General features: G+C 62.1%; 1 protein-coding gene and 1 long non-coding RNA gene across 2 annotated transcripts in view; one reads left to right on the top strand and one right to left on the bottom strand.

Annotated features, from left to right (window-relative positions):
- The window catches only part of ACOT7 (acyl-CoA thioesterase 7), a 77193-nt gene that overhangs the window by 11400 nt on the left and 44070 nt on the right, over window positions 1-21723 (top strand). The window contains 2 exon segments of the mRNA XM_016165338.2: window positions 12997-13114; window positions 19043-19199. Coding sequence (XP_016020824.2) covers window positions 12997-13114; window positions 19043-19199 — 275 coding nt within the window.
- LOC118608697 lies at window positions 9938-13089 on the bottom strand. Its single transcript, XR_004953143.1, has 2 exons — window positions 12971-13089; window positions 9938-12667 (listed from the first exon to the last, which is right to left on the bottom strand). It is a non-coding gene; the product is annotated as an uncharacterized LOC118608697 (long non-coding RNA).

The following is a 21723-nucleotide window of genomic DNA, read 5'->3' as shown; positions in this document are numbered from 1 at the left end:
TTCTGGTGGCCGGGGCACTTGGGGGACCCTACTTCCAGCACAGCTCAGCTCCCTGGGGACTTCGTGGCAGTCGCTGCCACCTCTTGGAGAAGTGGGCTGAGTTCCAGTAAGCTCTCCTTGGGCCATAGAGTCAAGTCGGGACGGAGGGCGTTTGTGCGGTGGGGCTGGGGTGAGAGGCACGACTCTTCACCTCGATGCTGTGCCGAGGTGTGCTTCATGTGGCCGCTCCTCCTTCAAGTGAGCAGCTTGGTAAATTGCCACGTGGGCGCACCTGTGATGCCGGCTCGCAGTCGGGCGATGACCGTGCCCAGCCTTGTAGGAGGCCTTCCTGCCCCGCAGGAATCCCTTCCTCTGCCCTGCCCGCCCCAGGCGGCCGCCGACCTGCCGCTGAGTTTACATTTTCTAGAGTGGGAGCACCATGTGCTCCTCCCCAGCTCGCCCTGCCTCCCCCAGCGGGTCACTCCAGAGACCCGCCCACGCTGCCACACTGCCCGTGGCCTTCCCTCCTGTCGCCGGGTGGCGCGCGCCCCGGGCCACGCTCTGCGCGTCCATTGAGCGTGGGCGCCCGGTTGTTTCCAGTTCGGGGCATCACAAGGGACCCCCTCTATGCCCTTCTTCTCATGCTGTCTGTCCAAGTCAAGCTCATTTTTGCACTTACGCACAGGTGGCTTCGCTTGTTCCCTAAGGCCCTTGAGCCAGTTCGAACCCGCGACAGCACTGCGCTTAATATGCTTAAGCATGAAGAGCCCAGCGAGACGACAACTAAGTAAGGGTGCAGACACACAAACGAATAAGATTGCAAGCATGCTCGGGTCATGCATGCCACATCAGTCCTGGCAGAGCACCCGGCGATGCTGGCCGAGCCGGACACACGACGAGCAGGAACGGCGCCGTATCGATGCCGGGTCAGCTGCCGGTCGATCAACCGTGGATCGGCAAAGAGGCCTCTCGTTCGGATGGGCAGAGTCTTGGGCCAAGAAGGAAATCAAGGGACGGAGAGACACACGCTTGTGAGACAGAGAGCTCTGATTCGGGCAGAGTCCTGGAGGTTTTATGTGTAGCGGTGACGTCTTCAGTGTCTTATCAGCCAGGTGCGCAGGTGTCTGGTTATCATCACTCTTGATCAAAACAGTTTCACTCTTGGGGTAAACAACTTCACTTCGGCAAAACAAGTTGGTTACATTTCCAAGGACTAACATGGGTGGAGCCATTTTACACACATGTAGTATAATTTAAATCTAGTTCACACAGGGGCAAATAAACTCAGTCCACGTGTAACAAACCACCGCAGCACCCTCGACCCGTGGCCGGGAGCCTCGCGGGGCATCCGGGGGCGGCCGTGGGAGTGCGCGGGGCCCTGCGCCCTGTCGGCGCGCTCAGGCGGGTGCTGGGGAGACACGTCAAGCCCAGCAGCCGCGCTTCCGGCGCCCCCAGCCCCTCGGCGGCGCGTGGCCCAGGCGTCCCGATGCCAGTCGTTCCCGGGCGTGTGGGGGGCCGCACTGTGGCTTCGACTGCGCTTCCCAGTCGTCCGGTGACACCGAGCATCTCCACGTGTGTATATTTGCCGCCTGCGTACCTTGTCTGGCGAAGTATCTGTTCCAGTCTTTTGCCCATTTAGAAAACGGGGTCATTCGTTTTCCCACCTGTGGGAGGTCTCCCGGGGTCTGGATCCGAGCCCCGCCCCTCCGCGTCCTGGCACGGGGAGTGAGCTGCGGTGGGAGCCGAGCGGCCTCCGGTTCCAGGAGAAGTGCCGCGGGGTTCCCTGGACGGCCCCTCGTCCCAGGGCCCGCCGGTCCGATGTCCTGTGGAAGGTCGGGCCGGCCGACCTTCGGAGCTCTGCGTCCCTGCCGTCACTCTTCCTGCCTGTCTGCTCGGCTCTGGGCCGACCCTGCCCCTGGTGCTCGGGCAGGTGTGGGACAGGCGAGGGAGCAGGTCAGGTGCTGCCATCTCGAGACCTTGTTCAGTTTCTAGATGTCCTAGAGAGCCCACCATCGAAGGGGTCATTCCAAAGCTGAAGAGTCTTCCCTCTGAGGACGCCTCGTTTTGGTTTTAACTTCTGCGGTTCGCTGAAAAGCTTCCTCTGGGCAGCGTATTCTCAGTCATGGGTGTCGAGGTTCTTTTCTGCATATTACTAGCCTGTGCCTCAGTATCGGGTGCAAATCCTCAGTCCACTGTTGGCTGACTTATTTAGAAAATTCTTACCCGGTTGAGGGTTGTGTCGGATTCTGCCTTTTGCTGCAGTGAGGACGGCTTTATCTTTAAGCCAGTCTCGCGGTATCTTAATGATTTTTCTGTATCTTAAAAAGAGCCTGATGAGGCAGATTGTACCTCTTCTCCTGTATGTGAGTCGTTTTAACTCACTTCATTTTGTTACCTGTTTGGTGTTTTCGTAGCAAGCACAGTGGATCTTCGCAGTGGGGTGGGGTGGGGTGCGCCTCCCTCTGGCCGACCTTGCTTCTGGGGACCCATCCGGACAGTGTGTGGCCCTTTGTTGACCTGCCTGAGCCATGGCCTGGGGCAAGCGTCCTCCCTTCTCCGTTCTTCCCTCCCTCACGGGTGCGAGCTGGGGCTCGAGCCAGGCAGTTTCGTGGATGTCTGTCAGCCCCGATGTCCTGTGGAAGGTCGGGGCCGGCGGTGATGCTCTGGCTGCCCCTCCTGTGGCTGGCGGCGTGCCAAGCATGCCCTGGCGGGAGAGAAGCCAGGGTTGCGTTGGGAGGCTCGGGGCCCACGTGCAGGGAGGGGCCAAGTTCGAAGGGCACTGCTTCAAGGAGAGGGGCCCCTTCTAGTCCCATCTGGCCGCGGCGGCTTCGGGAGGGACAGGTGGAGCCGGCAGAGACCCTGTTCCTGCTTCGGGAAGGCTCGTCCCTAAAATTCTTCCGAAGTTAGCGATGAGGTCTGTCCTTGAGGGAAGGCCAAGCTGTGGGGAAACCTGGGCTGTCCAGTGGTGGGGTGTCCGGGGGCGGCCCCGGTCTGGTGCGGGCAGAGCTGAGGTGTCTAGACACTTGGCTCGGGGGTGCCTCACAGCCTTGGGGACCTTTTTTCCACCTGAAGGTGAGAGGTGTCTGGGCCACACCTGGCGCGCAGCCCTCTTGGGAGTCACTAGTGCCCTTTGTGGTGGTCTGTGTCCAGCGTGACCTGTGGAAGCCACACATTTGGCCTCTTGGTCCAGGCTTTTCGTGGGGGGCAGGACGGGCTGCCGACCAGGAATGTAAAGGTCTTGAGTGTCCAGATGACCCAAGGGGACTCAGGGTCCGGGGTGAGTGAGGGCGGGGTGGGGACATCTCCCCACTCACTCTGCAGCTTGGCACATACTCAGGGTGCTGTGCTGTGCCCGGCACGGGGCCAGGTGCTGGGGGCACAGGGGTGGGAGGGACTGCTGGCCTTGCGTCACGGGAATGGCTGGGGAGCCGCCCATAAAGGGGGTCACTTCTACTCACAGCGGAACACCCTGGGGAGCAGTGAGGCGCCGAGGGACCCCTGCTCAGCCATGTCGTTTGGGAAGGCTCTCTGGGAAGGTTTCAGCCCTGACCTCCTTCCAGGTGGACGTCTTGGGTATGATGAAGCCCCTTTGCCCCTTCAGAGCCCCCTCCCCTGCCTGGCTTCTAGGTACGACGCGCCCCAGGCTGGCAGCGCCCACGAGCGGCCTTGCTCCCACCCGCCTGGCCCAGGCCTGGGTCCAGGTGCCGCCGGCCTCCCTGTGGAACCTGGTGCTGTGGTGTCGGCCAGTCTGGAATTTTCTTTCTCTCTTTACGTAAAGGTGGGAGGTCTTGTGCAATGGCGCTGGTGCTTTTGGTAATTATATTTAGGGACGTCCTTGGACTGGGGCCTGTTTAAAGGGCAGAAGTGTGCTCACCTTTGACGAGGGGTCTGTGTGAGCCAGTGTGCAGGCCGTGTGTGCTAAGTCTAAGTGGTGCTCTGCCCTGACTTTACCCCTGACGGCACACCTGCCAGACTTGCCCCACAGGTCAGGTGGACCGGTGGCCAGGAGGACCGGTGGCCAGGAGGCAGGTTTTGGGAGCATGCCTTGAATGGTCCTCAGGCTGATTCATTCATTCGTGGTGGCCAGAGCCTCTCCTGATTGACAAGGCTGTCCCGTGCCCAGTGACTGGCTGGGGGCTTGCGATTTCATTCTTGCTGCAGCTTCCTGGGAGGCGACGTCTCTGGGGATGGCGTTGGGCACGGCCACAGTCGTCACACGTGTAGCCTCAGAGCCACCCTGATCTTTGGACTGCTTTCTTTCTAACTTGGAAGGTGGGCGGAAGGAGGCGGAGGGGCCAGGCAGGGCCGCGGCTGGCAGCCCACACACCCGGGAGGGGACGAGGTTAAGGGGGAGGAGGGACTGGCCGCAGGACAGCCGAGGCTGGCGGAGCTTGTGGCACTGCCTGCCCACTTCTCCTGCCAGTGGTTCATTGGACCCTAGAGCTCGGGCATGGTGTGACATGCCAGCGCCCTTGAGCGGGAAGCCGGGCTGCGTGCGTGCTGGGCGCTGTCCCTGTGAGCCGCGCTCTGGCCCATGACCCTCCTCCCACCTGCCGATCAGGAAGCTCTGGAGGGCGTGCAGCGTGGGGCCGGGCCCGGGGCCGGGCCTTTGCAGCGGCCCCAGAGCAAGGCCGGGCGGGCGTCGCCCTCTCCGCTGGCCTCTCCGGGGCCTCTCAGAGGCGGCCCCTGTGACTTCTGGATGTCGTGGCAGGGCAGCTGGAGGGCCCACAGATTCGCTTCTTGTGAGGATTTACAAAACGAGGTTTTTGTGACACTGGCTTCTTGTGGACTCCTTAGGTTGGCGAGGCAGCCTCTTCTTGGTTCAGTGGTAGCCCAGGGGGCCAGGGGGCCCCCCACTAGACCCGGCACGGCAGGAAGTTGTAAAGATGTTTTTGGTGGGGAGGATGGGTGACTCGGTGACGCCAGCTGCTCCCCTTGCCTCTCCGGACCTGGGAAGTCCCAGCCGGCGTGGCTTCCCAGCTGAGCAGGTACATCTGGTCACAGGTCCCTGTGTGGCTGCCAGTGTGGCAGGTGGTCTGTCTGGGGGCACTGAAGGGGCTGGTCGGGTGGCAGAAGGGAGGTGGCCCCTGCGTCCAGCAGGCTGGCTGGCTTCATGCGGCCAGCAGCACTGTCCCTGGCCCGGTTCTTGTCGGCCGTGGTTGTCGGGTCGTTAACCAAAGCTGAGACAGGAAGTCCCACCTCGGGAGGCCACTTGGGCTCCCGGCAGGGTTAGGTTGTGGGTGCTCAGTAGAGCGAGGCACCTTGGCGTGGCACACTCCCACCCAGTCCGAGCCCCCAGGATGATGGCAGCTGCTTCTCCTTAGGCCTTGCTGCCCGGTGCTCCCCTTTGTCACCCTGGTGGGCTTCTTGGGTTAGGCTGAGTGCTGTGGAGCGCCTGCCTCAGCCCAGAGCCCCGGGCGCTTGGGGCCGGTGGGGCCGGCTGGTGGGCCGCACGGAGAGCTTCTGCTGTCCGTTCCCTGTCCTGCTCGGGGTCTCGTTGGGCCCCAGGGACTGTTTCCTGGCCCAGCTGGCTTTTGTGCCCCTGCCTCTTCTGGGCAGTGTAGCGGGGTCGGACTTTCGCCACAGCCTTCTCAGGCAGCACATTGGAGAGGATGAGCGGTGGCCCTGGGGCAAGATGAGGTGTTCACGTGCGCCTGACCCTGGCTTCCAGGTCCCAAGGTCGAGGCTGCTGGCGAATCAGCCTGTCCCCCAGGCAGTCCTCCTGGTACGTCCCGGCGAGAGGCGAGCCCGCAGCTCCTCTGCTGCCTGGAGTGGCAGCTCCGGCTCTTCCTCCCCGCGTCCGCAGAGCCCGGCTCCGGTCCCGCCAGGGCACTGCTCCCTGCGCTGAGTGGGGAGGAGGCCCCGCGGCCACCTGCGGCCCCACGGGGAGGGAGGGTCTGCTGCTGCCTTTCTGGTTTAGGCCTAATTCAGAAAGGACGTGTCCAGGGAGCTTCCGGCACCTCCAGGCCCCGCCGGGACCTCCGCAGCTGGCCCTGAGAAGGGCGCACCTGGCACCTGGCGCGGAAGCTGCTGTGCTGGCTGCCGCCACCACCCGTGTCAGACAGGCTTGTCGGCTTTCAGGGTCAGATACAGAAAACCGTGGAACTCACACAGCAGCGTTTGATTTAGCAGTGACATTTTCGCTGCGAATTGGAGATGCTGGCCCATGCTGGGGGGTAGGGGGCGGGGGGCGGCTGCGGGAGGGGCAGGCAGGGGTCGGCGCCTGTGGAGCTGCCACAAGGCCAGCAGGGGCCCTGCCTGGGTTGGCCGGGCTCGGGGAGCAGGAGCCGAGCCAGGCTGGAGCTGGGGCCACTGCAGCAGGCCTTTGGGGCCCCTGCCGCTCACTGCTGCCTCCCGGGGCCGCCAGGGGCACAGCCTGTGGGAGCCTTTGGGGGTACTGGAACAGATGATGGCAAGCTGAGTGGCTTAACACAACAGAAACATATGTGCTCACCCCCCCCCCCCGAGGCCACACGCCCCCAGACCAAGGCGGCCCTGAGGGCAGGTCCTCCCTCCTCTTCCAGCATCCGGTGGCTGCTGGCGAGGCCCGTGCTTCCTGGCTTGGAGAGGAATCCCCGCGGTCTCTGGCTCCATGGTCATGTGGCCTTCTCTCTGTCCATATGTCCTTCTCACATGTCCACATTTCCCTCTTCTAAGGACACCATTTACTCCGCAATAGAGCCCACCCTCGTGACCTCATCTGAGCTCGATTACACCTGTGAAGACCCTATTTCCCAACAAGGTCACAGTCACAGGGGCCGGGGGTGAGGACCTGGACGTACCTCTTTGGGGGACGCAGTTCAACAGGACAAGGTCTCAGTGTGGGGCCTGTACTGGCCTGGGCTTCGGAAGGCCCTGAGTTGCAGGGGGACGGGGCTGGCCCTCGGAGTGTCTGCAGTGAGACTGGCCACAGGGAGCACACAGCAGGGGACGGGGTGGCCCCGCCGGGTCCCCAGCCCCTCAGTTGTCCGCCCTTTCTCGCTCCATTCCCTCTCCTCTCCTGCCCTTGCCCACGGTGCTGTCTAGGACAGGGTAGGCTGGACCCGAGAGCCCCTGCTGCAGACGGCCCTGGGGCCAGGTGCTGGCCGGTCCAGGGGACAGCGGCTTCGGGGAGGTGAGATCAGGGAAGGCCTTGCTGAGGACGTGCATTTGAGCTGTGCTTTGAAGAAATTTTAAAGACCAGTGTGACGGGGCTTTAAAGTCCCAATGCCCGGGAGGCGTCTTGGCGACGTCCCCTCCCGGCTCCAGCGCTTGGTCCCTTTTCCAGGACCGGCAGTAGCTTCCAGGCCCCACTCCCGGAGACCGTCGGCACCGGCCCCGCAGGTGTAGCCTCCTGGTCCCCATCGTGTCGCGGGTTTCCCCTCTGGTCCTCCCTCGCGCTTAGGACTGTGCACTGTCACAGATGTGGCTGTAGCGCAGTCTAACTGGTCCCTCATTGGCGCATCTATGACATGGCCCGTCTTCTGATTATGAACAGCTCTGCGGCGAGTGACTTTGAATACACCTGGGTTAATCCTGGGGGGAAGGGTCTGTAGGATCAGTTATGGGGCCCCTTCCTTCACAGAGCAGAGGTCGGATGCTGCAGGGATGGGCGGGCACGGGCCTGGCGGTGGGGACTGGTCCCTGGAACTGGTTTGGGCAGGCGCAGCGTGGAACCCTGCAGGGCAGCGGGAGATGAAACAGGGCAGTCTGGGGCCTGCAGAGGCCTGGCCGCAGGCCTGCGGCTTCATTTTGTAGGTGGGAGGGGCCCCGCAGGGTCTGAGCAGGGCGTGACAACTACTCCTGCTCAAGGAGGTCACTCTCGGGACACTGGATAAGCATGGGTTGGAAGCCCGCTGTCTGCCCCACCCTGGGGGGGACCTCCCTGCACACCACCGGCTCCGGTGTCTCCTGAGGCTCCCCAGCCCGCCCTGGTCCCAGTCCTGGGCGACAAGCTCCTGCCCTTCTCTGCACACACAGACACACGGACACAGACGCAGAGCCACAGATAGACACACACGGACACACACACACACACACACACACACACACACACACAGGGGCCACTGGCCAGCTTCAGGGTGTTGTCTTCTGCCTCTGGACTCACTGAATTCTCCTGGCTGAGGTGCCCCACCCCCACTTTCTGGAACATTCCCATGGCCCGGGTGTCACTTCCTCTGGAAAGTGTTCCAGAGTCCATGTGGGGTGGCCGCCCTTCCTGGGAGTGACCCCTGGCCCTGGGTTTGATGGTCCCATTAGAATTCTTGCTGTCAGTCTGGCCTCTGCTTCAGAGGGGGCAGGGGACCCACTTCCATTAGCCTTAGGCCCCGGCCCTGGCCTGGTCACCCTGTGCTCTGGGGCAGGAGCAGCTGGCACAGAGGGGAAGGGCTGCTGGCCAGTGGCTGGGAGGGTGGGGAGGGCAGGAAATGGGGCAGGGGACGCTAAGGGCCTGCGCCTGCAGAGGGAAGGCTGCCATGCCACCGGCCAGCTGAGAGGACAGGGTGAGGGGGGATAGGAATGCCCCCAAGACGGCCTTCCTTTCCCCGAAGTCTGTGGGGTCCAGGAGCGGGCGATGCACAGGGTAGCTGGGCGAGGGGCGGGGCAGACAGAGCTGGGAGAGACAGCTGGTGGCTGGTCGCAGCTTCCCGGGATGGCCCCGCCCGCCGCCTGAGCGACCCCTGTGGCGTTGGAACCCTCCAGTCAGGGGCCGCCGCCCCAGCAACGGGGGCTTTCACGCTAAACTCCGCGTCTCTGGGCTGCCTTGAAAATCCCAAAGCTTTGGCATCCTGGACTCAGTCCTGCGTGGTCAGTCTGCCAGCCGCCCTGCCGCCTCCCTGGCCAGGAGACGGGGCGCTGGGCTCTGTTTTCTTTTGTAATAACAGCAAAGTGGAAAGCGAGGCCCTTTTCATACCCGTGTCTTTTTTTAGAATGGAAAAAGGAAGCTTGCATTAGGCTACGCGTTCTCCTGGCTGTTCCCCTGGATGACCAGGCCATGGCGGGGAGGCGAGTCAAGGAAGAAGGGCCTGGGAGATTGACCGGGCAGTTTGGGAGGTCCTGGGGGACAGCCCCGCCCGGCAGCTCCGGAGCCGTTTGGAAGGAAGGAAGGAGCAGAGGCAGACGGGGGCAGGTGCCGGTGCTGGGCTGTGGGATGGAGGCCGGGAAGGCAGCGGCCACAGCCGCGGCTGCGGCGAGGGCTGCGGGGAGGGCGTCTGGTCGGGGGCCGAGGGGGAGGGGAGAGCCTGCTTCCGTGGTACTGCGCGGTGCCTGGTCAGGATCAGGCCCTACTGGGCAGAGGTTTGTGCCTGCACCATGTGCCTGGGTGGTCGGCTGGCCTGGGGAGTTGGGACGGTGCTTGGTGCGGGACCCAGAGTGACCAAGGCGGCTGGGGGCCTGCTGGCCTCTGTGGGCCTTCGTCCGCGGAGCAGGCAGTCTGCTGTTCCTGGCATCCGCTCCCACTGGGAGTGCCCCACGCGCCCCAGTCCTGGGGGCAGTGGGAGGCTGGTGGCCCAGGGTCTCTGGGGACCCCTCGTGTTGCAGGTGACTTGAGACTGTCTCCGGCCTCAGGCGCTGGCCCCTGCTCTGTCTCAGAGGCCGCTCGCTCCCCTCCGTCCCTCGTCGCGGCCTGTCTGGCTGTCGGCGCTCCGTCCCCTGTGCCCGGGCCTCCGTGGGCGCCTCTCTTCCCAGCCGCTGACAGAGAGCGCAGCCCGCCCCGGGAGTCAGGCTTCCCCAGAGGGCAGGCGCTGGCGCTCGTGGGCAAGGACAAGGACGGACCTGTGTCCTCGCCTCGCCCGGCCGCGGCCCCGTCGCCTGCAGCTCCGCAGCCTCCATGTGGCACCTGTGTCCACGGGAGGACCGGCCCGCACACAGATGGACAAAAGCAAAAGAGGTCGATATAGCAGTTTTGTTATTTAAATTGGCTATTTTTTAACTCAAACTTAAAAACAAAAACAAAAACCCAGCATAGCAGTATAAGCTTAAATTTTTAAAACTCAAAAATATTTTTAAAATTTTTAGCGGTTTTATTTTTCAGTTTTGTTGAGAAGTAACTGACATATAACACGTATCAGTTTCAGGGGTACAACATGGGGATTTCATGTATGTATTGCTGCAGACGATCGCGACAAGTAAGCATCCATCGCCTTACATAGGTACAATTTTTTTTTCTTGCGATGAGAACTTCTTAAAATTAATTATTTTTTATCACGGTGACATTGGTTCATGAAATCCAGTAGGTTTCAAGTGTACAATTCAACAGTAAGGCATGTATATATTGCATTTTGTGTTCAACTTCTGTGATGAGAACTTTTAAGGTCTAACTTTTAAGGTCTAAGCAACTTTCAAACATGTGATACAACGTTGTTAACTGCAGTCGCCAAGCAACACCTTACATCCCAGTGACACAGTTCTCTTCTAACCGGAAGTCTGAAAACCTCCATCACCCACCCCGCCCCTCCCCCACCTCTGGCAACTACTAATCTGTTCTGTGCATCTTTGATTTTTTTTTTTTTTTAAAGATTCCACGTATATGCAAGATCCTACAGTATTTGTATTTCTCTGACTCGTGTCACTCAGGATAATGCCCTCCAGTGCGTCCCCTCTTGCCGTGGATGGCAGGGCTTCCTTCCTGGTCGTGGCTGACAGTCCGTGGTCTGTACGCAGCGCCTCTCTGTCCACTCCTCCACGGATGGACACGCAGGCCGTTTCACATCCTGACTGTCACAGACGACGAATGCCACAGGGAACATCCCTGCTAGGGAGCGATTCCGTTTCCTTCGGATGAGGACCCAGACGTGGGGCCGTGGGCCGGACGGTGGTTCCGTGGTTAGCGGGAGAGGAAGCCCCACTTGCCGCCCGGCCGCGCCCGCCCGTTTGCCTTCCCGCCATGCCGCCCGCGGTGCTCCAGCGTCCACTTCTGTTTCTGTCCATCCTCGCCAGCGCCGGTCGTTTGTTCACTTACAGGTGATTCATTCTGGCAGGTGCGAGGCGATATCTCACTGAGCTTTATTTTTATTTTTTTTACTTAAACGCCTACAGCACCCAGTATTCCTGGACGGTCTCCCATACAAGTACTAACCGGGCCCAGCCCTGCTTACCGACGAGATGAGACGAGATAAGGCGCGTTCAGGGCGGCGCGGCTGTGGGCTCACTGGGTTTCGCTTTGCGTTTCCCTGCTGATTGGTGATGGGGAGCCATGTACTTGCTGGTCCTTTGTATGTCTTCTTTGGAAAAAAGGTCTATTAGTTCCTCTGCCCATCTTTAAATTGGCTTGATTTTTTTTGTTTTGAGTTTTATGACTTCTTTATATATTTTGGATATTACTTAACCCCTTACCAATATACGATGTGCAAATATTTTCTCCCATTCCATAGGTAGTCTTTTTCATTTTGCTGATGGTTCCTTATGCTTTGCAGAAGCTTTTTAGCTTGGTGTGGTCGCACTGGTTTATTTTTGCTTCTTAGTGTCAAATCCCCACCCCCAAAAGAATCCTTGCGGAGACTGGCGGCAAGGCACTTCCTGCCTGCGTTTTCTTCCAGGAGCTTTTTGGTCCTAGGTCTTAGGTTCAAGTCTTTAATCCATTTTGAGTTGATTTGAAATATTCTTAAATGAACATTTGAGAAGCCAAGTGGAGCTTCTTTCTTGTGCTCGGGTGGTTCCCACGGCCGCTGCTGCCCCTGAGCGAGTGATGCAGGGCAAGAAGCCAGGAGGCCCAAACAGGCTGTGATTTCCCTAGCCAGATCTTCCGGAATGAAGGGGCAACCTTGGGCACGAGTGACAGACACAGACAGCTTCCAGTCACCCTGGGGTGCGGGTGTTCATTTTCTGGCTCATTCTTGGAGCTTCCAGCTTCCTTGGAGTAGGCTAGCTAACTTCCTAGGAAGCAGCGCCGATCCCACCACAGGTGGCACTTACCTTGCTGGCTGTGTGCCAGGCTTACCTGTTGGGTCGGTTATCCGCGTTGTTTCGTGTGATCTAGTTCCTCGCACAGTCGAGTAGGAAGTTCTGTTATGCTTGTTTTACAGACAAGAAAGTGGAGGCATGACAGTTTTGGCAGCTTGCCCGGGTCAACCAGATAGTAAGAGGAAAGCCAGGACCAACCGCAGTCTGACTGCCTCTGAGCTGCCAAATGGAGTCATTGGACGATGCCAGGCCAGAGGGTGGCGGAGCTCCGTGGCCCAGCGTGGAGGGTGCTGTTCTGAGGGCACGTTGGCAGGCCGGGTGGCCCGCAGGTGGATGCTGGGCATACTGGAACCATGGCCTGTCATTGCCTGTCACCTCCCTCTGGGCCTGAGGCTTCTTTGGACAGATTTCACAGGCCAGATGGTTGTCTGGGAAAGTTCCAGGCCCTGTGGGGGCGGGACACAGGGGGGGGGCACCATGCTGGCTCTTTGGGGCTCCGGGGGCTTTCCCTCCACTGGTTGCCCGCGCGAGGGCATGGTTTTCCCTCTTTAGGGAAATGGGGTGGCGTTTTAGTTCTTGACCTTGGGGAGCTCCTGGCTCTCAGTCCCGGGGACTCGGCTTCCTCTGGTGCCGGCAAGGAGCTCGCCAGGGGCAGGTGGTGAGCGGGCAGGTGTGTGCTGACAGGTCTCCAGGCTGTGATGCATTTCTGGTACTCAGAACTGAAGGCGGTACTCTCAGAGATTTGTCCATCTTCCAAGTGGCCACAGCCTCTGTCCTTGTGCTCATTCGGCTCTGCTGGCCATTTGAGGACCTGGGAACCAGTAGGGACAGGCATGTCAGGAGCCCCCACAACCATGCCTACGCCTTGCTGCCTTTACCAAAAGTCCCTGCCGTCACCCCAGGCTCCAGGGGTAGGTCCCCCTTCCTGCCCTCCTCTCCCCCGAGGAAACAGCGCCCAGCCCCTGGTCTGGCCTGTCAGTGAGCATCCCACCCTGACCAGACACGTGGAAGTCCTTTCTCCTCTGAGAGCCGTTGGGCCCTCTGGAGGAGCAACTTCTCTCCCGGGGTTGTCGCTGTTCCGAGTGCCGAGTGCCATCCTGTCCAGGGGCCTCACCTGCCACTTCTCTCCCCTCTGCCTAGGATCATGCGGCCAGATGATGCCAACGTGGCCGGCAATGTCCACGGAGGGACGATCCTGAAGATGATCGAGGAGGCGGGGGCCATCATCAGCACTCGGCACTGCAACAGCCAGAACAGGGTAGGTGTCTGGGGCCGCTCCCCAGCCTGGGAGCGCCCGCCTGCAGGCGGGCCTGCTGTGCTCAGGACTGCCCCCCTGTTGGGTCAGGGAGGAGTTTGGGAGGAGGAGCCGTCCCCTCCCCGCTCCTCGGCTCTAGGCACTTCCGGAAGCTCCACCCCCCCAGCCCTGGTCGGGACTCCTGGGAGTGGCGATTGGTTTAGCGCTCAGCTGGGAAGGGTGGGGACTAAGTTGGTAGCCTGCCAACAGCTGCCTCTTAACACTTTCCTTCCTGTCTGGAAGAGGCTTGGTTTCTAGAATCTTCCTGAAGTCCAGCTCTTACAGAGCCATGCCTGCAGACTGCCCTGGGCCTAGTCCCTCCCCTGCCCTACCCCTGGGTGGCCGTGGCAGGTGTTGGCACTGTGGCCCGTGGACCCGGCAGGCCCACGCAGGCACGGAGATGCTGAGGACGAGGGCGGGACTTTCTGGGTTGAGGACATCGGGGCAGCTGTGGGCCTGGCTGGTCACCTCCTGCGGTGGAATGGACGTGGGCTGGCGGGCCGGAATGTGAAGAGGGCCGCCCCGCCTCCCTGGGAGTTTGGTTTGATCCGGAGCGCAGCCACGTTCAGTGCGCCCTCTGGTGGCCATGGAGAGGATGTGCTTGAGCCTGAGGGGTGGGGTGGGGGCCAAGTGCCTTGGTAGACTCTCGGAGGGACAGTGAGGGTCCCAGGAGGCCTGGCAAGAGAGGCTGGACCTCCGGGGAGAAGCCCCAGGAGGTGTTGGGAGCCAGCGGGAGACCGTGCTGTAAGTGGATGCAGTGCTCTCGCCGCCCTAAGAGGTAGAGGTCGGCTGTACTCTCCCCATTGCACAGATGGGGAAACTGAGGCACAGAGAGGTTGACCACCGGCCTGAAGCCACGTGGGGAGGTAGGTGGTTGGTCTGGGTTGTGAATCCAGGCCTCGAGCCTGTGCTTTGAGCCCCAGCTCCTCTTTACTTCTCTGGGGGTCCGAAGGGAACATGTTGGCTTGGCGATGCCTCTGGGCTGGTGGTCCCAGGATAGTATGCGCAAGTTGCAGGTCCAGGAGGGGCTCGTGGGCCCGAGGCAGCTCCAGGTGGCTGGCTGCTGGCCTGGGGGCTGGTGATTACCTTTGAGGGGCTTTGCTGGGTCTCTGGGCAGGGCAGGGGACACCCCTGTGCACTCTCCCCGGTGGTCTCACCCTGTGTGTGGTTGGGCACCATGACGTGGCCCCACGGTCCAACTCCACCTGGATGCTAATTAGCACCTTAACCGTGACGGGCCCAGAAACACAGTCCAGACTGCCACCCCTGTGGTCCCCCTCCGCTCGGTTCAGTGGCCTCTGTGGCCACCAGTTACTCAGGCTCAAACCCAGAGCCTTTGTTGACCCTGCTCTTGCTCTCGTGCCCGTGGACGCTGGTGTCCAGTCCTGCTGGCTCCTTCTGCTGCGTATTTCCAGATCTGAGCGCTGCCGCCCAGGTACGCTGCCACCCAGGTACACTGCTGCCCAGGTACACTGCCGCCCAGGTACGCTGCCGCCCAGGTACGCTGCCACCCAGTTCGAGCCACGGTCACGTCCTGGCTGAATTACCAGCAGCCTCCCAACTGGTCTCCCTGCTTTGTCCCAGCTAGGAGAGACCCTTCAGCTGTGAAGTCACAGCACATCACTGAGACCGACCGCGTCTCACACAGAGTAGGAGCCTGAATACACGCAGGTCCCGGGCCCTGTCCCACCCCCCGCGCCCCTACCCGGCTCCCAGTCCTCTTCTGAGCCTTGGCACCCCCTCGGGCTGCACCGGCTCTCCTGCCCCAGGGCCTTTGCACTGGCTCATCCCTCTGCCAGGGCTGCTCTTCACCGGACCCCCGGCCGCCCCGCCTCCTTCCAGCCTCTGTGTGAGCACGCCCTCTGCTCACGCCTTCCAGGTGCCCGAATCCCCGCTGCGGCCGGCTGCGGCTCCCCCAGCACTGTCGCCCCTGCATGCTGTGCACTGTGCTCATCAGTCTTTGGGCCCCATGAGGGCAGGGACTTCTGCCCGTCGACTCCCCACCGGGCGGGTGCTCAGCATCAAGCCGTGAGCCACCTGCGGCCGCCGGAACCGTGTGTCTGCAGGAGCCACTTGCAGGAGCTTTCAATTGTGCCAGGGACACGCTGGGTGCCCGGCCTTCCTTTTTTTTGGGGGGGGGTCTCCCCTACAGTCTTCTTATCCCCACTCTGTAAGGCCGGAAACAGAGGCTTACGAGTTAGGTGGCTTTCAAAGGCCGTGCAGGGCCGTGTCCTCTAAGTGGGCGTCAGCCGAGGGTGGCGTGGGTGGGCATGGCGCTGGCGCGCGCGCAGGATACAAACAGCATGATGAGCTGGCTCTGGACTCGTCTGTTGGGTCACTCACCTGCTCCCTCTCCCGGTCCTCTCTGTACGTGATTTCTGGCAGCCGCCGTGCATTGTCTGCATTTTACGAGGAGACAGACGTGGAGTGGAGGAGTCACTGCCCCAGGTCACAAGCTAGTCAGCGGAAGAGCTCGGATTTGAGCCCAGGCCCCAGCACTGTCCTCTCTGGCTCTGCCTCTGAGGCTCTGGTCCTCGTTCAAAGCCCTGTGGTCACTCAGGAGCCCAGACCGCGTGGTTTGCCAGGGCACCGTCATCTAACGGGCAGTGCGGTGACGGCCACCTCTGGGAGCATGGCAGAGGGCGCGTCTTAGGGCAGATGGTGATCCAGATGCTGGCGGCCGTCCCCAGGGTGGGGCCGTCCCTCCCGCCCTGAGCCCTGGAAGCAGTCACAGGGCACGGGACGCACAGGAGCCAGAGTCCGAGGCGGCTCGCAGGGCCTCACAGCAGGGGCAGATGCAGGCTCGCCCCGCCGCCTTGCACCCTGAGAGGGTGCGTTTTTGCATGCTGAAGGCCAGGCCCGCCACCAGCAGGAAGAGTGTGACTTGCTCTGTTGGAACTGAACCCCCAGTGTCTGATGTGTGCCTGCACCCCTCAGTCCATACTTTGAATGTTTGGATCGCACTGGTCTCTGGAATGCCTGGGGCAGGCCTGGCGCCCTGCTCAGTCCCGGGAGACAGCAGCTCACGGTCAGGTTAGAGCCGCCCTAGGTCCCGGGCCTGTGTCGTCCTCAGCTGGATGTGGACTCACCAGCAGCGCAGCCAGCTCTCAGAACAGCAGACACTCTGTCACAGGGTCGCGTGATCATGAGACGAGAGCGTGGGAGCCCGTCTCGTCTGCCCGGCAGACAGTGTCCTCTCCTGTAACGTTTTAAGCTGAGAGAGGACCAAGCTTCATGTTTGTAAGTGGCCTCGCCTCGGAAGAGCAGGCACGAGGCTGTCCCCAGGTGTCCCTGTGCCCGTCCCGAAGGCTCAGGACAGGTCTGCGTTAAGAGCATCCCTTGGGACAGCACCGGGAGGCGTCCGTGTCCTCTGCCTCACGTCACTCCACGCGTGTTCGGGTTACAGAGGGGACACAAATGCCCTTTGCTAGGAATTCATGCAGCTCCGAAGCGTGCAGACTAGAAAGCGAGCCCTCCCGTTCCTGCGCCTCGCGGACGCCTTCCAGAGGGGCCTGCCTGGCCCTGCCGCCTTCCTGCCTGTGCCGGTCGCGCTCGTCCTGGCACGCAGCCTGGCCTCCAGCTCGGCCCCCAGGGCCTGCCCTGCCCTCCTTCTGCCTGGGGTGCCCACACCCCCGCACCGGTCACGCGACGCCTGGTCGTTTGGGTCTCAGCTCCAATGCGCCTTCCCTAGAGAGGCCACCCAGCCCCCTCATCTGAAGCCGTCCCCTACCACCACACGCCGTCTTTGGAGACCCACTGCCGTGTGGCATCGCCCAGCGTGGGTCCTGATCATCCGCCCCCCGCCAGAGCCCTGGCCAGGCTCAGGGCCTGGCGGCGTGAGCACTGTGGGCGAAGGGTCCGCGCACGCCTCAGACGTGCAGGGGAGCGAGACATGGGCCGCGTTCCCTGTGAAAGCGTTCAGGCGTGTGTCTGTGTTGTCTGTGTTGTCTGCGTGTGTGCGTGTGGGCACGCGCACCCCCACTCTCCAGTAACAAGGGCGGCTCGTGCGGCCGGCGTTGGCCCTGCGGCCGTGCTCGGCCATGCCCCGCCCCTCCACCGTGCTGCGTTTCCCGCGTTCGGCCAGTGGGTGGTGCTGTGGCCACACGAGTTTACCCAAAGCTGAGCCGCATTCCTTGTGTTTTCACATGGGTGTGTGTGTGTGTACGTGCGCGCGCGTTGGGGCGAGGGGGACAAGCACACAGCAGCGGGACAGCCTGGCCTGGCCCTGGGCCCGTCCCCAGGTGCCCTCGCTGCCTGCCTCCCGGGGCCTGCCTTAGGACGGCGACAGGAGGAGGAGCAGGAGCTGTCCCAGAGCCTTGGTCTGCGTGCCCAGGAATCCCCTGGGAGGGTGAAAACGGGGGTCCCTTGGAGATCCTCCATGGGGTGGGCCAGGGGACTGGCACATTTGCCAGGTGCCAGGTGAGTTTCGGGCAGGTGGGGGAGCCGTGTGTTGGTGCCACGGTGGCAGCAGGTGGCTGACGGCGTGGCTCGAACCGACAGTGGCTTAAGCCAGATCCTCCGGCCCTCGCAAAAGGGCCACCGTGAGGACTAACTGGGAAAGCGGGTGCCGAGGCCGGCAAGGGGCCGACAGGCTCTCGAACTTGAACCCCGTCTCCTGTTCCTTGCTCCCTGCCCAGTCGTCGGGACAGTGTCTCAGACGCGCACGTCCAACATCCTGAAGAGATGATTGCTTTCGGGTAAAAGTGGTAAAAGCCTTAGGTGCTCTGTTTGGCGGTGGAGACCCGCAGTCTCCGCTCGAGCACAAGGCGTCTCTCTCAGCGCAGATGCAGAAGGGACGCCGGTGCCTCCGCCGCACCAGGCGTTGCTGTCCTGTCGCGTGCTCTGGGGACATGTGTCACAGCGTCTGTCCCTCCCACCCAGGAAACAGCGCCCAGTATTGAGAACAGCGTAAGTGGGAGGTTGCTCATTGCAGAGTTATTCATAATAAACAGTGGGGGTTGACCTAAATCTCTACCGACAGAAGACTACTCGATTCTATTTGGCCATTAACGCTGTTTTGAAATGGAGTGCTGGGAAGAGGCAGTCGTGGAAAATGCGTGAAGGGCATGAGGAGGTCCTTCACATTCCGTAGGGGGTGTACGCCCCGGAGGGCTGTCGAGATGCCCCCAGCCAAACCCCAGTGCCGGAACCCCAGTGCCGGGCACTACCTGGCTCTGTTCCTCCACTACTTGAGGGCATCCTGAGTGGCGGGGACAAGTGGCCAGAGGCAGACCTGAGACCCTTTTGTTCCTCTTGAATTTCGAGTCGTAAGGCTGGATTGCTGTGTTGAAGGATACATACAATTTAAATAAAAGAACAGTGATCGCTCAGGGCCTGTCATAACATGGCAGATTATTTTTCTTCCCGTCGTGTGAACAAAGCAGACCGTGGAAGTGTAAATTTAGCTTTTGTGCAACTATGTAAGACTCAAACGACAAAACAGAGATCAAGGCAAAGGAACAAACAAGCCAGTAAAACGCCCGTTCTCCGGGGGAAAAGCCTGGAAAGGAAGATCCCGAAATAGGAACAGTGCTTGTCTTTGGGCGGGAGGAGCGTTTTTCCTCCCTCCCTGACTTTTCTGTGTTTCCTATGTTTTCCGTAACACGTGTGCGTGGCCCCTTTCCCTTGTCATCATGCAAGTACTGCGTGTCTTTCGTTGCAACGTTAGATGGAAGGAAAAAGCTGTGTGTGATCCCTGTGCTCAGGACCACCTGCGGTTTGCCCAGGAGGGCTCCGGGCGCCTTCGGACGCCTGTGGTTTTACACTTAGGACTGTGTGGTGTCAATGAATCGCATTACTTACACAGTGGCAAAAAAGCCACGGCAGTTCTGGGGGTGCATCTCTGGGGCGGGGGGCCCGCAGGCCAGGCTGACCCGCCCCCCGTCTCTGCAGGAGCGCTGTGTGGCCGCCCTGGCCCGGGTGGAGCGCACCGACTTCCTGTCGCCCTTGTGCATCGGCGAGGTGGTGCACGCCAGCGCCGAGATCACCTACACGTCCAAGCACTCCGTGGAGGTCCAGGTCAACGTGACGTCCGAGAACATCCTCACAGGTAAGCCGTGCGCGGACCGCGGGCTGGCTGTGCGCAGGGCAGGCCCAAACACTGCCCGCGATGGCCTCCTGTCCTTCCACCTCCGCCCGCGCGCTGTGGGCGGGAGCGGGGCGCAGGCCGGCTGAGCAGCGAGCTGAGGCCGTGTGCCCAGAGTAGGGCTTCAGCCTGGCCTTCGGGCTCCGGCCCTGCGCGTGCAGTTGCTGCCCACCTCGCCTGCCACCAGCTCGTGCCAGGCAGAGAGGCAGAGGGTGGGAGCGGCTGGCGGGCACAGGCACCCTCTGGCCCCTCTGCGGCCTCTCCCCACCCGCCTTGCCCTTCCCGACAGTGGGGCTGCCCCGCCCCGCCCCCTGCCCCCTGCCCCCTGCCCCCTTCCCCCGCCCAAAAACCAGGCTCAGGCTGAAGCTCACTGTGCGAACCTTTGACTCCAGTTTGATCTGAATATTCTTTTCCTTGGTGTGGTAACCATGGAAACCCCTTTCCTTCCTCCCACTGGGCGCTGCAGGGGAGTGTGGCTCCAGTTCCCACTGGTGCTGGCTTTTTATAACCTGGTTGCAGCCGAGGAAGGCAGGCCCCTTTGTCCCCTTGCTGCCCACCTCCCAGCCCAGGCCACCCCCCCCCCCCACGCCATGTGGGAGAGTCCACATGGCTTGTGGGAGGAGCGGGCGGGTCTCGCACCTTCCAATTTGCACAGTGCTGTGCCCAGAGCTCCGTAAAGGGATCCAGGCTTCTGCCGCAGGGGCCGGAGCACACTTACCCGCCCGGAACGTTCCGGGGCCCCAGCAGGCTCGGCTGCAGCACAGTGAACACATTAGCTGAGCAGAGACCTGGCCGGGGGAGCGGTCAGCGCTCGCGTGTCTGCGGCCCGGGCCCCGCGCCCCGCACGCAGCCGTCAGAGACTCCTTCGCTGTAGGTCTCAGGCTGCGGGATGGAAAGGGGGGCCAGGCACTGCCCTTCCACGTCGGGGTCTTGGGGCTCCTGTCGCTCCTCCACCTGCAGTTTGTCTCGCCCATGGGTGGCCCGCCCCCTCCCCCCAGGCCGTGCTGGGGGCTGACCGTCCCTCCGACGGGGGCCGTGGCCGCGCCCCTCTCCCGGACCCCCCGCCTGCGCGCCGATGGCAGCCACGGCGGTGGCGTCTTGCCATCGTGGTTTTCCAGTGTCCGAGAATCGGCGCCTTCACAAGTAGGGGTGAGGCCGGCTTTACAGATTCCTGGCATCGAGGTCCCCCTTCTGTCACGTAAGAGGCCGCAGCCCCCGGGGACAGAGTGCGGGTCGGGGGCTGAGGAGCCAGAGGGCCTCTCTGGGCCCCGTAGGGACCCTACCGGCTGCCCCTGGTCCCGAGCCCGTCAGATGCTTGGGGCGAGAGAAAGGGCTTGCGCCTCCCTGGGCATGGGGTCGGGGCAGGTTTGGAGGTGCCCGTCTCTGGGAGCGAAGGGGGAGTCAGCAGCCCCTGTGGGTCGCGCTGAGCCTTAACCCCAGGTAGCGCGAGAGTCCCCAGGTGCGTGATCGGCTGGGAGGCCGGCCGGGTGGTCTGTAGGACGCGCCCCAGTCCTGGCTCCGGGGGCCTGGGGAAGCCTCCCACGCCTCGTGGGAGCACACGTCACACCTTCTGGCCGTGGCGTCGTGGCTCTCGGCACACCTGAGCCGGGAGCCTCTGCCCAGCTCCCGTTGTCCCCGGGCTTGGCACCCACTGCCACGCCACCTCCCCAGACATGTGCGTGCATCTCTGCAACAGCATCATAGGGACGCGGGGGGTCCCGGCTTACCCCTATCCGCCCCGTAGCTCGGGGCGGGGACAGTGAGGCGAGGGCTGCGGCTTTTCCCCACGTCCGGGTCCCGGGTCGTCTCGCCCCGGAGCCCTGCTGAAGAGCCGGCGGCTCCTCTCTCCCTCTCGTTTCTGGGTCTTCCTCTCGGGGCCCCCCGCTCCGTGCCCGCCCCCCCCTCCGCGTCTGTCTCTCTGTCATCCTCCCTCTTGTCTCTCCACATCCGGAGCTGCTTGAATCTCCTGTCCTGGGGCCTCGGGTCGCGAGGCCTTCCCTCCGTGTCGTGGCTCCGGCCCACGTGCCGGCTCACGTGGGAGCCCTCTGAGGGCAGGGCTCACGGCGCCTTAGCCGCTGTAGCTCTCCCAGCGCCTAGGGCGGCGGCGGGCCAGCAGCCCCCTGCAGGCTGGCTGGGCAGGCAGGTGAGCGCTGACAGGTGGGGAGCCCGCGGGGCTGAGCCGTGAAGCTGTTCAAGTGATGTCTCTGCGTCTCTCGACCCCGGAGGCGGGGGCCCCTGTTTGGTGTCTCCCCTTCCACCGCGGCCACGTTCCCTATCAGGAGGCGGTTGGGCAAGCACACACCCAGGCAGATGACAGCCTTTACGCCTTTGAGACGCCTCGTTCATCTCCGGCAGCTGTCAAAATATTAAGCTAACTGGGACGTGATGGCCGCAGATGGTTCCAGAAAATAGCTGGGTCCTCTTAAGATTGTAAAACAGATATTTTTAATGCCGCAGTTATCTTTTGATGGTTTTATTAAAAGATGGA

Source organism: Rousettus aegyptiacus, unplaced genomic scaffold, assembly GCF_014176215.1.
Source record: "Rousettus aegyptiacus isolate mRouAeg1 unplaced genomic scaffold, mRouAeg1.p scaffold_m13_p_1, whole genome shotgun sequence".
Classification (NCBI taxonomy): domain Eukaryota; kingdom Metazoa; phylum Chordata; class Mammalia; order Chiroptera; family Pteropodidae; genus Rousettus; species Rousettus aegyptiacus.
Note: the sequence above shows the minus strand (reverse complement) of the source record. Positions and strands in the feature narration are given on the sequence as shown.